Genomic DNA, 16,394 nt, shown 5'->3' on the forward strand with positions numbered 1-16,394 from the left:
GTGCTGCTCAAAACCATGACCATGCTTGGGGCTGCTGTGATCTCTTGTTCCATGTGCTACTTACTTTCCCTTTTAGAAGCGAGGTGCATAGATCCAATCCTAGTGATGGAGCCCTAGGAATGGACATAGCTTGTGTCTGGTGAGCACAGGAGATCCTAAGCTCCACGAAGGCCAAGTCTGTGCCCAGTGACCTTCCGCGGTTCTACTAGGACCTTGTCTTTTGTTTGCTCATTCACACACCCACACATCCACCATTCCATTCCTTCACCCACCTCCCCAGTCAGTGTATCTCACCACCCGCCTAACCACCATCCATCCCTTGTTCTTCCAGTCAACTAAGTATTTGCTGGGTACGTATTCTGCCTTGCCCTCTTGGAGGCTCTGGGGACTCAGCAGAGAACAAGGCAGATAGGTTCTTTGTCTTCTTCCTCTCACATTCAAGCAAGGGAGACAGAAAAAACATAAATAAACAGACATGTGCTCTAATATTTAAACAAACAAATGGCTGTCCTGTAGGGCTGGGCACCCAGTAGAGCACCCACATTATCATAAGAAAAGAGCCAGGTTCAAGCCCCTAGCCCCCCCATCTGCAGGGCAGTGGAGAGGAGGCTTCATGAGTGGTGGAACAATGCTGCATGTGTGTATATCTCTCTCCCTCTCTCCCCTTTCTATGTCTCTCTGTCTCTGCTGGTGCTCATGTGAGGTGGCTCCAACCAGGGGGAAAAGCCTCCCACCCTCCCTCACCAGTTCTAGTGACTGCGTGATATAGAAAGAGACATGGGGAGATATTCTGGTACAAACATCCGTTTATTTGGAGATGGGTACAGACTTTTATATTGAGTTAAACAAAGAACATTTTTCACATGTGTCAGAAATTACAGGTTTCAGGGGGTCGGGCGGTAGCGCAGCGGGTTAAGCGCAGGTGGCGCAAAGCACAAGGACCGGCATAAGGATCCCGGTTCGGGCCCCCGGCTCCCCACCTGCAGGGGAGTCGCTTCACAGGTGGTGAAGCAGGTCTGCAGGTGTCTGTCTTTCTCTCCCCGTCTCTGTCTTCCCTTCCTCTCTCCATTTCTCTCTGTCCTAGCCAACAACGACGACATCAACAACAACAACAATAATAACTACAACAACAATAAAAAAAACAGGGGCAACAAAAGGGGAAAATAAATAAATATTTAAAAAAAAGAAATTACAGGTTTCTTAAAGCTCATTTTGCCCCCATGGTAGGGGGCTGGTATGACAAGAATTGATGAGATACATAAAGGTCAAGACAATTAGTCTCCATGATGCAGGCAAGTTAATTATTCAAAGGCATTTGAGAAAAGCAGAGGAGTTAAACCAGTAAGGTGAGGTAGAGAAGGAGAAAAACAAAGCCTGATGTAAATCACAAGTATCAAAGGTCACAAGGAAATAGAATGTGGGGTCTCACTGCCGGGGTACTGGCAAGGCTTGTGATCGAGTACGTACTCTTATGTGATCAAAGGTGAAGTTATAGTGAAGTGGGAACTTTGAATGAACTGTGAAGCGAGCAGCCACTTAGTCTGCTAGCAGGAGAATGAACTAAGTGTGAAAGGCAGTAGGCTTTCTGTGAGCTTGAGAGACTAACAAGGAGAAACTGAGTCTGGGAGACTTTTCCCTCTTGGCTCATCTCTATAAGGAGAGAGGCTAACAAGTGGGGTGTCTTTCCAGACCTCCATCCAAGGATGAGAGAGTTCCCCTAAGCTCTACCAAGCTTTCACATAGTCCCACATGTCTCTATCAAAAAAAAAAAAAAAAAGAAAGGAAAGGAAAGAAGGAAGGAAGAGAGAAAGAAAGGAAAGGGAAGGGAAGGGAAGGGAAGGGAAGGAAAGGAAAGGAAAGGAAAGGAAAGGAAAGGAAAGGAAAGGAAAGGAAAGGAAAGGAAAGGAAGGAAGGAAGGAATGTAGAGAAAGGAAGAAAGAATTGGCCACTGGGAATGGTGGAGCAGTCATGCCAGCACTGAGGTCCATTTCCAGCTGTGGCGGGGGATCTAGTGGGTGGACTAGGAAGGACTGCTGCAAACAGCTGCCTTGGCTTGCTGCTAGCTGGTTGGCGAGCATCTTGCCTTCATCTGAACTCAGCTGTGCTATTTGAATAGAGAAATGCCGTTGCCATAATAATTTGCATTCCCGAGCTTCCCCACTAAGTGTGACGGGTCTCGTTCAGGCCACAGGTAAAGAAAGATGAGTAGCACACAGCTCTTTTGAGGGTCAGCAGATCACAACCTGAGTATCGTTTTTAAAGTGGTAAGTGACAGCTGGGAAGGGGCTTTCTCACGGAGAAATCAGCTAGAAACAACCACACGGACGCACCCTTCCACCTCCTCTCACTCGTAACTGGAGGACCATATTTTGTAACTCACCTGAACTCAAGGCCGCAGCTAGTTTGAACTCAAATTGAGTTTCATTTTTTTTTTTTTATCAGAACGTAGCTCAGCTCTGGTTTATGGTGGTGCAAGGGACTGAACCTGGGACTTTGGAGCCTCAGGCATGAGAGTCTCTTTGCAGAACCATGATGCTATCTACCCCTCCACCCAAATTTCATCTAACCACATGCTCCTTTCTTAAATCTCCTGTCGCCTGTGGGACATTCAGTCAAAAGCATAAAACATGTGGCATGTTGATTAACTGTTCTGACTACTGTTGTTGGCGCATCACTCCTAGGGCTGTTAACTCTCTCTCTGGACTCACTGCCCATATGACCACTCAGCACAGCAGACATTAAACACCTCGGGCTTTATGCCAGTTAGTGACAGCATGGGCCTTGATGGGGAAGTAATGAGGAGGTTTGAAGACTCTTTGGAGTTGTCCAACAATCTGGAATCTGGGAATTCAGACAGAATGAAATAAATTCTAGCTTATCTGTCGGAAGCACTGGTGTCTTTGCAGGGGGGGGGGGGGCGGGAAGCGTGTGTCTGCCTGTCCTTCCAAAAGTTTGTCTCTGCATGTGGCCTTGGTGTCATGCAGATGAAGTCTCCCAGCTGAAGGGAGCAGAGACTTTAAAAAACTTATTTCAAGTAATTTCTTTTCTATTTATTCTTTAAAATACATATTTTAATATATATTTATTAATTTTGACTGATGGGACAAAGAGAAATGAATTGAGATGGGGGAGAGAGAGAGAGACAGACAGACCTGCAGTCCATTCGTGAAACCTCTCCCCTGCGGGTGGGGACTGGGGGCTTGAACCCCGGTCTTGGAGCACAGCAACGTGCACTACCACCCGGCCCTTTCAGGTAACTTCCAGGGGAAAGCCTCATCTCCCCCACGGAAAGCAGTAAGAGGCAAAAGTGTTTGTTTTTGCTTTTGTTTTACAAAATTTCCCAAGCTTTTAGGTTTGGGTAAAGCAGTGACCTGTGTCCCCCTTGTGATATCCTGATACTCTCAAGCAGTTAATTCTACCACAGAAATGACAGCAGAGACCAAGAACAAGGAATATGAGCGCCATCTGGTGGCGATCCCAGCACCATCCTCAGCCCACATTATCCCAACCTTCCCCTCCAGGGCCCCGTCATTTTCATGCTGTGTCTACAAAACGATATGCTACTGAACCAGAATTCCTATATTCCTCTTAAAGCTGTGAATGGGCTTAGTAAGCGCTGGCGTGCTGTGTGAGATACTAAATACCCAGTTACATCGTTAGATCACTAGAAGGAGCTATTGTGATCTCGTTACCCGCTCCTTGCTCTTCAGCCCCAAGCTCCAAGAGTCAAAAGCCAGAGGAAAGCACCCTAAGGAATCATGGATTCCGGGGGCTGGGCTGTGGGGCACACCCAGTTAAGTGCACACATTACCAAGCATAAGGACCCGGGTTCGAGTCCCCACTCCCTACCTGCTGGGGGTCCTCAGGTGTCTGTCTGTGTCTCTCTCTCTATCTCTCTGTTATCTCTCTATTGCTCTCTCCTATATAGTAAGAAATTAGAAATAAGGAGGCCAGGCTCACCGGGTTAAGTGCACATGGCGTGAGGTGCAAGGATCCCGGTCCGAGCCCCCGGCTCCCCACCTGCAGAGGGTGTTGGCTCACAAGTGGTGAAGCAGGTCTACAGGTGTCTGTATTTCTCTCCCTCTCTCTAGCCTATCCAGCAACAACAACAAAAATTGGGGGGAGAGGTGACTGCCAGGAGCAGTGGATTCATAATGCAGGCACCAAGCCCCAGTGATAACCCTGGAGGCAAAAATAAAATAAAATAACATATAGAAAGGAAAAAGTGGCCACTGAGAGTAGTGCATTCCTAGTGCCAGCACCAACAATAACCCTGGCGGCAATAGAAAAGGAAGGGAGGGAGGGAGGAAAGAGGGAGCCAGGCATATGTAGTGACAGCTAAGCCTGAGCCCGACTGCGCACACAAAGACGTGATCCAGGCCTTTAACTGTCTAAAAACGGTGATGACCACTGAAAGAACAGGCCGACTCCTGTCCTGGTTAAAACTCCAAAGCCTGGTGTCCCCAGCAGCCCCACACAAATCAGTCCCTCCCTTCGCCCAGCCTTGGACACGTGCAGGTGTGGGCTGGCCTCCCTCTGACTGTCTCACCTCCTCCCTCAGATCAGTGCCTTACAGAAAGGCTACAGCCAGGTGCTGTGCCAGACCCTGTCGGAGAGGAACTCAGAAATCACCAACCTGAAGACGGAGGGTGAGAACTTAAAGAAGGACAACGCCCTCACAGCAGGTGAGCTCTGTCTGGAACGGGACCAGAGAGCGCCACCTGCAAGTAGGGGCCGGGGACTTGAACCCAGGTCCTTGCACACAGCAGCATGGGCCGGTGTGCCACCAGCCTGCCCCTGACATTTTGCTTGTGAGGGACTGGGCACATGGTGGGGAGTGAACCCACACGTCCCTGTGAAGGCTAAGCACAGTAATGACCTACAGGGGACCTGTTGTCTTTGTGTCAAACCTGTGTCCTGTTTGTACTCCAGGTCAGCCTGATGGCTGGCTTTTTGGTTTAGTATTCATTTCTTTATTATTGGATAGAGACAGAGAAGAATCGAGAGGACGGGGGAGACAGAGAGGGAAATAGACAGACACCTGCTGCCCTGCTTCACCACTCGTAAAGCTTTCCCCTGCAGGTGGGGACTAAGGGCTTGAACCCGGGTCCTTGCGCACTGTGGCGTGTGTACTTAGCAGGTGTGCCACCGGCTGGCGCCCTGACCACTGGCTTTTTGACTTCATACTCTACCTCTCCCAGCCAGTCAGACCTCAGCTCACGCTCACCCCTGATTTAGAAATTCTCTCTGTATTGGCTGAAAAGCCCCACTGGATCGATCGCTGTTCCAGGCACCGGGAATATTAAGGATGAACTCACTCAGCTCTTCTCTCAGCTTTAGACCTCTCTCAGACACCATTGCTCTCATTTGGACATGGGGGTGTTCTGGGATGAGTAACACTTGGGATGAACTGGACCCACACACACACACACACAAAAAAAAATTGTGTTCCTTGCACCAGCAGTGTGTAGGCATTCTCCGGCTCCTTGTAAGAAACACTGCACCCCAGGCCTGCAGGCCTGACCTCTTAAACCAGAAGTGATCTTTATCAAGGTCCCCATGTGTTTCATGTGCGTGGTCCGGTCTGAGAAGCTCTGGGATGGACGGTGCTTCCAGAACAAACAGCCCCTGGAGGAGTCTCCGTGGCTTCCCAAACATGGGCTCACTTCCTGTGCCCTGCTGGAGCCTTGGGTGGGGATTGGAGTGGGGGGGGGGGGGGGGACAGTGACAGAGGCCTTGCCCACAGTGGCCACTAAGGAGCTCCACTGAGCAAGGCCCCTGCTCCCAGCGCAGGAGAGGCAAGAAAATGTGAGGCCAGGTGCTATGACAGGGGCTGGATTTGTTCTCCTGGCTTTCAAGGGAAAAACCAAGAAACAGGAAATACCTGAAACGAGAATTTTCATACATTGAGCCTCAGACACCACGTGCCAGTGGTCTGAGGCAAGCAAAGCAGGTGAGGCCCAGCTCACCGTTCCAGACCCCAGCTTGGACAGGGGGACCCAGACAAAACCCAGTGTCCTTCCCTCTGTCCTGAATCGAGGAGTTTGTGTCGGAGAGATGAGCATGGCCGGAGATTGCTGGGTAGTTGCCTAAGAGAAGGGTGTCCAGAGAGGGCACCCCAGAACTAGAGACAGTCCCCACCGCTCCCAGAAGTCTTCGACTAAGTTCTGATTAGTTCAGGCATCAGGGCAGGAAAGACACATGACATTCTCACGGGGGACCCAAACTAGTTCATTTTGCCGGCGTCCAGATGGAGAAAGCCAGTACGGACACAGGTCCGCCGGTAGTGAGGTACACAGAAAGTGCTGTCTCCAACACGAGGTCAGATGAGCTCACAACTGATAGTCACTCTGATTCCTCGAAACAAATCAAAAGCCAGGGCAATCGACCTGTGTCCACATAGTTCACCTGTGTCCCGGGGTCAGGCTTGCCCTCAAAACGGCATTCTGGTTTATACTGTCGAGTGTGTGTGTGTGTGTATTCTGTTTTATACTGTCATGTGTGTGTGTGTATTCTGGTTTATACTGTTGTGTGTGTGTGTGTGTATTCTGGTTTATACTGTCATGTGTGTGTGTGTGTATTCTGGTTTATACTGGTGTGTGTGTGTGTGTCTATTCTGGTTTATACTGTCGTGTGTGTGTGTGTTCTGGTTTATACTGTTGTGTGTGTATTCTGGTTTATGCTGTCGTGTGTGTGTATTCTGGTTTATACTGTTGTGTGTGTGTATTCTGGTTTATACTGTTGTGTGTGTGTGTGTGTATTCTGGTTTATACTGTCGTGTGTGTGTGTGTTCTGGTTTATACTGTCGTATGTGTGTGTGTGTATTCTGGTTTATACTGTCGTGTGTGTGTGTGTATTCTGGTTTATACTGTCGTGTGTGTGTGTATTCTGGTTTATACTGTCGTGTGTGTGTGTGTATTCTGATTTATACTGTCATGTGTGTGTGGTGTGTGTATTCTGGTTTATACTGTCGTGTGTGTGTGTGTGTGTGTGTGTGTATTCTGGTTTATACTGTCGTGTGTGTGTGTGTATTCTGGTTTATACTGTCGTGTGTGTGTGTGTGTGTATTCTGATTTATACTGTCATGTGTGTGTGTGTGTGTGGTGTGTGTATTCTGGTTTATACTGTCGTGTGTGTGTGTGTATTCTGGTTTATACTGTTGTGTGTGTGTGTGTATTCTGGTTTATACTGTTGTGTGTGTGTGTGTGTGTGTATTCTGGTTTATACTGTTGTGTGTGTGTGTGTGTATTCTGGTTTATACTGTCGTGTGTGTGTGTGTATTCTGGTTTATACTGTTGTGTGTGTGTGTGTATTCTGGTTTATACTGTTGTGTGTGTGTGTGTATTCTGGTTTATACTGTTGTGTGTGTGTGTGTGTGTATTCTGGTTTATACTGTTGTGTGTGTGTGTGTGTATTCTGGTTTATACTGTCGTGTGTGTGTGTATTCATTTAATATGGATGGAGACAGAAGTTGAGTGGAAGGGGGAGAAAGGGAGGGAAACAGGGACACCTGCAGCACTATTTCACTGCTTGTGAAGCTTCCCTCCTGCAAGTGGGGCCTGGGACCCGGGGCTTTGAACCTGGGTCCTCTGCACTGTAACGCGTGAGTTCTATCTGGTACACCACCACCAGCCCCTTGCCCTTCATTTCTCCCTGGTAGATATCACCAATAAAACCGGGTCTAGTGTTCTCTCAAGTAAAGAACTATATGAGAGAAGCCACTGTCCCTGCATGGCAGTGGGTCCTGTCCCATTCTTCTTCAAGATGCTGGTACAGTGATGCCTTCCGTATCTACTGCCGGATAGCAAGTTATCCACAAATGTCAGTGGGCAACGCAGCAACCAGCATACACCAGCAGTTTTGATCTTACTGAATTTTTGTTTTCCTCCTGGGTTATTTCTGGGGCCCAATGCCCACTGCTCCTGATGGCCATCCCCACCCAACTCCCCTTTTTTTTCTTTCTATTTTTTTTTTTCGATAGGACAGAGAGAAATTGAAGGGGGGTAGACAGAGAGGGAAAGAGAGAAATACCTGCAAACCTGCTTCACTGCTCACAAAGTGTCCCTCCTGCAGATGGGGAGTGGGGACTCAAACCCAAGCCCTTGCGCTTAGTACTGCATGTTCTTAGCTGGCCTCCTTCATTGATTTTTTTTAATCTCAGAGACTTTAGAATTTTTTTTATTATCTTTATTTAGATAGAGACAGTCAGAAATCAAGACGAAGGGAGAGACAGCGAGAGAAAGAGACAGAGAGACACCTTTAACCCTGCTTCACCACTCGCAAAGCTTTTCCCCCTGCAGGTGGGGACCTGGAGCTCGAACCTGGGTCTTTGAACATTGTAATATGTGCACTCCACCAGGTGCACCACCACCCGGCCCCAATCTCAGAGATTTTTAGTCTCTGCTTTCTGTACCACAGGAGTTTGACAGATGACATAGTCCTGGCTTCTGATCTCAGGGGTTTTGGTCCAGATGGAAGCTGGGGAGCCTCAGTCATTCCATCTAAAGCCTCAGGAGAGGCTGGAGGACCCCTTCTCCAAATGGCCCACTCCTGTGGCTGTTGGTGTGAGGACCCACACGGGTCTCTGTCACCGGGGCTGCTTGAACATCCTTCCAGCTTGGCAGCTGACTTCTCCCAGAGGGAGTGAGCCAAGCCCGGGAAGCCTCACCCCGTTCTCTCCACAGTGTCAACACATTGATTAGACACATGAGCTCTATTCAAGGTCGGAGGGAATGCACTTGGATGTACATTCCAGGAAGCAGGGATCACTGGAACCATTTTGGAAACAGACTACCAAATAATAATAATAATAATAATAATAATAATAATAATATCAACCATGTAACAAGGTCTATGGGTCAGCCAGTCTACTAGGGTCTTTATATAAATCGTCAGTTTTAACCCTGGTGTGTAGAGATAATACAAGGGAAAATAACTTGTCCAAGGTCACCAGACAAGTCAGTGGTAGAGACCAATCCTCAGTCTGCCCCCTCTGCTTTGACCGCACCTTCCAGTCTCCGAATAACTCCTGACACCTGTGTTTTAGGCTCACAGTGAAGCCACATGTGGGCCCGGTAGCCAGTGCATTCGAGAGTCCAACACTGTCACATGGCCTCTGGCAAGAAGGCACAGGTTTAACTGGAGCCTGGAGCACAGCAGATGCAGAAGCAACGCTCAGATCTGTCACTCGGGCCATGTCTGTTTGTCGTGTGTGTGTGTGTGTGTGTGTGTGTGTGTGTGTGTGTGTGTGTGTGTGTGTGTGTGTAGAAGAGGGTCTAGAAAATTTGGGTTGTTTCTCAAAAGGAAAAACAAGAGTGTGTTTCCGGATGATCAGAAAGGGAGCTTGAGGTCATCGGGCCAGCAAGGAAGGGCTTTCTGTGTGTCTTTTGCTCAGTAAAGGGGGCTAAACTGTAATATATTGCCCTGAGGGCAAGAGGTATGTGTCTGAAAGTAAGTTTCCATTCCTGAAAAGGAATGCAAGAATTGGTATCTTTTGCCTACCCCGATATATCAATGTCAGATCACCTTGACGGGCCACTCTGGGGTCACGTCAGAAAGCCCCCCTCCCACCAGGGCCGTGGCTTCCAGTACTCCAGCTAGCTGTGCAAGGTCTCTGCCAAGGGCCTCTCAAAGGTCTCCTCTCCTGAGAGCTCTGGCTGACTTCTCCTTATTCTCATACAGACTTGAAAGAAAGGGCATTCCCTGGATTTAGGTGAGGGGCCAAATTCCCACTCCAGCTCTGGGATCCCAGAACTGATCTCCTCAGTTCCAGGAAACTAAGGAAGTTGTTTCCCAGCTTGGAAGCCCCCTCCCTCCCCCAAGTCACCTGACATTGGTGATGGATGAGTGTTTACATATGGCCAGTGTCACATGTCTGTAGCATGACTCACCACAGGCAACGTTCAGAAGGAAGTAAGGAAAATCTTTACTAGGAGACGCACCAACAAGAGAGTGGTGGACAGGAGGCGGAGAGGAGCTGAGAGCAAATCCACTACCCAGAGAGGTACCGTAGTCTAGAGGCGGAGAGAAACCCACTGCAGAGAGGTAGAGAAAACTCACCTTTATCTTTGAAAAAAAATTAATTATCTTTATGTATTTACTTACTGGATAGAGCTAGCCATAAATTGAGAGGGAAGAGGGATAGAGAGAGGAAGAGAGACACCTGCAGCACTGTTTCACCATTTACAAAGTTTTCCCTCTACAGGTAGGGACCGGGGACTCAAACCTGGGTCTTTGCACATTGTCGCATGTGCACTCAACCAGGTACGCCACCACCTGTCCCCTAAAAACTCGCCTTTATCTACGAAATATGACTGCAGGTTTACAATGGGATTTTTTTTACCCCATTTTTTAAATCTACATTTGTTTACCTCTGATTTAATTTGCAAATCATCTGTCCCATGACTGGGAGTCCACTTCTCTGGAGATGGTTGGTTTTGGTGCTCTGTCTGGTTGGAGCGACAGCTGTAAAAGCTGCACAAGAGAATGAAACGCACACATTGTGCAGACAGGACAGAAAGACGGCATGTGCCGGGAAGTGGACAGTGGTTGAAAAAAAGACACGAGAATGTCAAAGCACAAGGTACTGGGGGCCGTGCAGTGGTGCTCTCGGTCACGTACTCACATTACCACGCTCAAGGTCGCGTGTACTCACATTACCACGCTCAAGGTCACATACTCACATTACCACACTCAAAGACGTGTACTCACATTACCACGCTCAAGGTCACGTACTCACATTACCACGCTCAAAGACGTGTACTCACATTACCACGCTCAAGGACCCGTGCTCACATTACCACGCTCAAGGTCGTGTACTCACATTACCACGCTCAAGGTCGCGCACTCACATTATCACGCTCAAGGTCGTGTACTCACATTACCACGCTCAAGGTCACATACTCACATTATCACGCTCAAGGTCGTGTACTCACATTACCACGCTCAAGGACGTGTACTCACATTACCACGCTCAAGGTCGCGTACTCACATTATCACGCTCAAGGTCGTGTACTCACATTACCACGCTCAAGGTCGCGTACTCACATTATCACGCTCAAGGTCGTGTACTCACATTACCACGCTCAAGGACGTGTACTCACATTACCACGCTCAAGGTCACGTACTCACATTACCACGCTCAAGGTCGTGTACTCACATTACCACGCTCAAGGTCGTGTACTCACATTACCACGCTCAAGGTCGTGTACTCACATTACCACGCTCAAGGTCACATACTCACATTACCACGCTCAAGGTCGTGTACTCACATTACCACGCTCAAGGTCGTGTACTCACATTACCACGCTCAAGGTCACATACTCACATCACCACACTCAAAGACGTGTACTCACATTACCACGCCCAAGGTCCCGTGCTCACATTACCACGCTCAAGGACGCGTACTCACATAACCACGCTCAAAGACGTGTACTCACATTACCACGCTCAAGGACCCATGCTCACATTACCACGCTCAAGGTCGTGTACTCACATTACCACGCTCAAGGTCGTGTGCTCACAGTACCACGCTCAAGGACACATACTCACATTACCACGCTCAAAGATGTGTACTCACATTACCACGCTCAAGATCACGTACTCACATTACCACGCTCAAGGTCGTGTACTCACATTACCACGCTCAAGGACACGTACTCACATTACCACACTCAAGGTCGTGTGCTCACATTACCACGCTCAAGGACCTGGACTCAAACGCTTTGATACCCATCTGCAGGGGGAGACTTCGTGAGTAGTGAAGGAGGGCTGCAGGTGTCTTTCTCTCTCCTTCTCCCCTCTCAGTTTCTCTGTCCTATCAAATAAAAGGGGGAAAAAATGGCTGCCGGAAGCAGTGGACTCAAAGCACAGGCACCCAACCTCAACAGTAATTCTGGTGACCAGAGCTAGTGCATGTGCACATGCACACACACACACACACACACACACACACACACACACTGTACTACTGAGAAATGTGTGCTCAGCTGTTACCCCGAAGCGCCTTCTTTAAAATTTATTAAAGTTAACCCTGAACTATGATGAGTCTTTTTTTGTTTTTAAACAGGGGTAGTGTCATCTTTGCAAAAAAGTATACTAGCCAAAGATGAGCAAGTTCAACAACTGAAACAGGAGGTGAATCAACTAAAAAATGACAACAAAGAAAAGGATCATCAGCTTGATGCCCTGAACAGCAGAGTAAGTTTCAGCATCGTGAGGATAGATTTATTTGTCACTGTGAGGAGAAAGCGGATTACATGGTGTCACGACACACTCACTGGCCTTGGGCCCTGGCGTTGAATGTTAAGCCCCCTTCTCTCCCTATAGTGAAATAAAGCCAGTGCCCAAAGGCATAAGGGGATAGTTGGGTATGTTGATGTATAAAATGCCCACTTGGACATTAAAAAAAAAAAAAAGGAGAAGAAGAAAGATGCTGTTGTGTCCTTTGGGATAAAGTGGATGTAAGCAGAGGAGAGGATGCTCAGTGAAGCCAGTCGGGAGGGGAAGAGTGACTACGGAATGCCTTCACTCATACGAGGAACACGGACAATTGAAATAAAAATGTGAAAAGCAAAAACAACACATCCACCTCTATCTAAGACTGTGGGAGAAGTAGAGTGAGTATCTATGGGGGTGGGGATGGGGACACAGACCTTTGGTGATGAGAGTGGTGAAGAAAGTAAATAAATAAATAAATAAATAAATAAAAATACAATAAGATAAAGTGCCCACGTGGAAAGACTCAAAGCAATGGGCAAGTTCTTTGAAACTTTTCAAAGAAGAGTCGTGTATGTATGTGACCTATAGTAAGCATGGTGTATATTCAAATGCAAAAGACATTTTCCAGTCCCTGTTCTAAATTGGCTGACTCCGAGTAACTTAGTAAGCCTACTAACAGGCATTGCCATTGCAAATATCTCTCTGCAGGCAAGGTACAGACTAGCTCTGGTGATAAAGAGGTGGATGGAAAGACAGATACATGAACACGTGCATGTAGTTAATTTACACTAGAGCCATTTAAAACCAGATTTAAGTGACACGTTTGTTCACTTTGTTGTGGTTGTTGTGTTTGTTGTTTCCAGAGGGCTGCTCAGTTCTGGCTTCTGGTGGTATGGGGGATCGAACCTGGCACTTTAGAACCTCAGGCATGGTAATATCTTTGCATAACCATTATGCTATCTTGCCCCACCCTTAGGTGATAGTTTTTTTTTAATTTAATTTAATTTTTTTCCCCCTGCAGGTGGGGACCAGGGGCTTGAACCTGGGTCCTTGTGCACTGTAATATGTGCACTCAACCTAGTGCAACACCACCTGGCCCCAATGTTTGCTTTTTTTTTTTTTTAATTTCTTTATTGGGGAATTAATGTTTTACATTCAACAGTAAATACAATAGTTTGTACATGCATAACATTCCCCAGTTTCCCATTTAACAATACAACCCCCACTATGTCATTTATCATCCTTCATGGACCTGTATTCTCCCCACCCACCCACTCCCACCCCAGAGTCTTTTACTTTGGTGTGATATGCCAATTATATTTCAGGTTCTGCTTGTGTTTTCGTTTCTGATCTTGTTTTTCAACTTCTGCCTGAGAGTGAGATCATCCCATATTCATCCTTCTGTTTCTGACTTATTTCACTCAACATGATTTTTTCAAGGTCCATCCAAGATCGGCTGAAAACGGTGAAGTCACCATTTTTTACAGTTGAGTAGTATTCCATTGTGTATATAGACCACAACTTGCTCAGCCACTCATCTGTTGTTGGACACCTGGGTTGCTTCCAGGTTTTGGCTATTACAAATTGTGCTGCCAAGAACATATGTGTACACAGATCTTTTTGGATGGGTGTGTTGGATTCCTTAGGATATATCCCCAGGAGAGGAATTGCAGGGTCAGAGGGTAGGTCCATTTCTAGCCTTCGGAGAGTTCTCCAGACTGTTCTCCACAGAGGTTGGACCAATTTACATTCCCACCTGGCAGCCTTTTTTATTTGGGCAGGCTTCATCCAGCTGTGAATTCGTGCCATGGTAGCATGTCCACATGTGTAATAAAATGGTCTGCTTTGGGACACATGATTTTTGTTTGTTTGTTTTAGTTTTTGAATTTCGTTCATGTTGCCACCAATACTGTGAACATCCTTGAAGCTATAGATTTGTTGGTTTCTTCAACTGTCATTCCTGGAATGCATTCCTGATGTAGGAATCTGGGTCAAAAAGAAAGCACACCATGTCTTCACAGCCTGTTACTTGTTGTTTTCGCCGGGCTGGCTTCACGGGTGGGTAACAGACGACCAGGGACTCATGGTTGAGCTGTACGCAGTATCTCTTTATTCATGCAGGACGCAGAGCAATCTATACCAAGCTAAGCTAAAACTAAAAACTACAAACAATCTTGTCCTTATAAATATACTAGCCCAGTAGGGTGGGAACAGGATGTGTCGCAGAGAGGGTGGAGAGAAAAGTGACTGGTGAAAATCAGGGTATGACAAGGAGAGGGGGCGGAGCAGGTGAGAATTCTACCACTGAACCACCAATGCCCTGGAGGAAAGGTGGTGCTTGTTATGTAAATAGAATGAAGTGGTTATGTAAATAGAATAGTGTTAAGCAGTGGGGATTAAACTAATGAAACAGAAGGGGTTTTTAAAAGCATACCAACAGTTACTGAGCACTGGGGAGACAGTGCAATGGTTCTGCAAGAGGTTTTCATGCCTGAGTTCCAAGGTCCCAGGTTCAGTCCCCAGCACCACCATAAGCCAGAACTGAGTAGTGCTTTGGTCTTTATTTATTTTTTTAATTTTTATTTATTTATTCCCTTTTGTTACCCTTGTTATTTTATTGTTATAGTTATTGTTGTTGTTGTTATTGATGTCATTGTTGGATAGGACATAGAGAAATGGAGAGAGGAAGGGAAGACAGAGAGAGGGAGAGAAAGACACTTACAGACCTGCTTCACCACCTGTGAAGTGACTCCCCTGCAGATGGGGAGCTGGGGGCTTGAACCGGGATCCTTCACAGGTCCTTGCGCTTTGCACCACGTACGCTTAACCCGCTGCGCTACTGCCGACTCCCCCTGGTCTTTATTTCTGACTTTTTTTTTTAAGCCTCTTACTGAGTCGCCCTGCAAAAAGGATATTTTATTGATATTTCCCCTTCCAAAGCAAGAACTTCCATTGAACTTCGAGGCATAACTTGCATAAAGCCCTAAGAGCCGTGGGTCCCACTGATGAGCCTTTGCCATTGTACCTCTAGTGTCTACTCTGCTGATCAGAGAGAGAAAAAAAACATCTGTCTCTGTACCTCAAGTACCCAGACTCTACCAAGCTGGGCTTCTTCCATGACCCAGGGGGTTGACCTTATTCCTCAGAGCTTGTCAAGGGGGTGACCCAGAACCCCCAACAGGATCTCCAGTGCTCTAAACACGAATGGTCGGTCTTGCCTCTCAGTGCAGGGAGCTAATTGGATCAAAAAGCAGGAAGTTCTTCTAGAGGCAACTGTGAAAAGTAGGAGACCACATAAGCAACCCATGTGGCCAGCACTGACCTCTTTGGTTTTTGTTTGTTTGTCTGTTTGTTTCTTTGCCTCCAGGGTTATCTCTGAGGCTCGGTGCCGGCACTACAAATCCACTGCTCCTGGCGGCCATTTTTCCCCCCATTTTATTGGACAGGACAGAGAGAAATTGAGAGAGGAGGGGGAGATAAAGAGGGGGAGAGAGGGGATCCAGGTGGTAGCGCAGTGGGTTAAGCGCAGGTGGCACAAAGCGCAAGGACTGGCTTAAGTATCCAGGTTCGAGCCCCCGGCTCCCCACCTGCAGGGGAGTCGCTTCACAGGCGGTGAAGCAGGTCTGCAGGTGTCTGTCTTTCTCTCCCCCTCTCTGTCTTCCCCTCCTCTCTCCATTTCTCTCTGTCCTATCTGACAACGACGACATCAATAACAACAACAACTGCGACAACAAATGAAAAACAACAAGGGCAACAAAAGAGAAAATAAATAAAATTTAAAAAAAAAGAGGGGGAGAGAAAGACAGACACCTGCAGACCTGCTTCACCGCTTGTAAAGCGACCCCTCCTTGCAAGTGGGGAGCCAGGGACTCAAACCTGGATCCTTGAGCAAGTCCTTGTACTTAGTACAATGTGCCATCACCCGGGTCCTTGGGCTTTTCTTCTCTGTAGTGCTCAGTGCTGAAAGAAGAGTTAAAAAAGGAAGATGTCCAGAAGGAACGCCGGGAAGCCCAAGAGAAAGAGTTGAAACTCTGCCAAACCGTGAGTTGAGCCAATCTCCATGGCAGGTGTCCTCAGCATGCTCTCCTGAGGGTCTCTGGGCAACTGATTCTAGTCCCTCACCTGCTTCCCCATAGGGCTGGGACAGGGACTCGGATGGAAGGGGGACAGTTGCA

The 16,394-nt window shown here is 47.5% G+C and overlaps 1 protein-coding gene across 1 annotated transcript in view; it reads left to right on the plus strand.

Moving 5' to 3' along the window:
• Positions 1-16,394, plus strand: part of FHAD1 (forkhead associated phosphopeptide binding domain 1) — a 137,306-nt gene that overhangs the window by 80,326 nt on the left and 40,586 nt on the right. The window contains exons 7-9 of the mRNA XM_060201016.1: positions 4,562-4,685; positions 12,068-12,198; positions 16,171-16,260. Coding sequence (XP_060056999.1) covers positions 4,562-4,685; positions 12,068-12,198; positions 16,171-16,260 — 345 coding nt within the window. The remainder of the gene's footprint in view (positions 1-4,561; positions 4,686-12,067; positions 12,199-16,170; positions 16,261-16,394) is intronic.

Source organism: Erinaceus europaeus, chromosome 11 (genome assembly GCF_950295315.1).
Source record: "Erinaceus europaeus chromosome 11, mEriEur2.1, whole genome shotgun sequence".
Taxonomy (NCBI): domain Eukaryota; kingdom Metazoa; phylum Chordata; class Mammalia; order Eulipotyphla; family Erinaceidae; genus Erinaceus; species Erinaceus europaeus.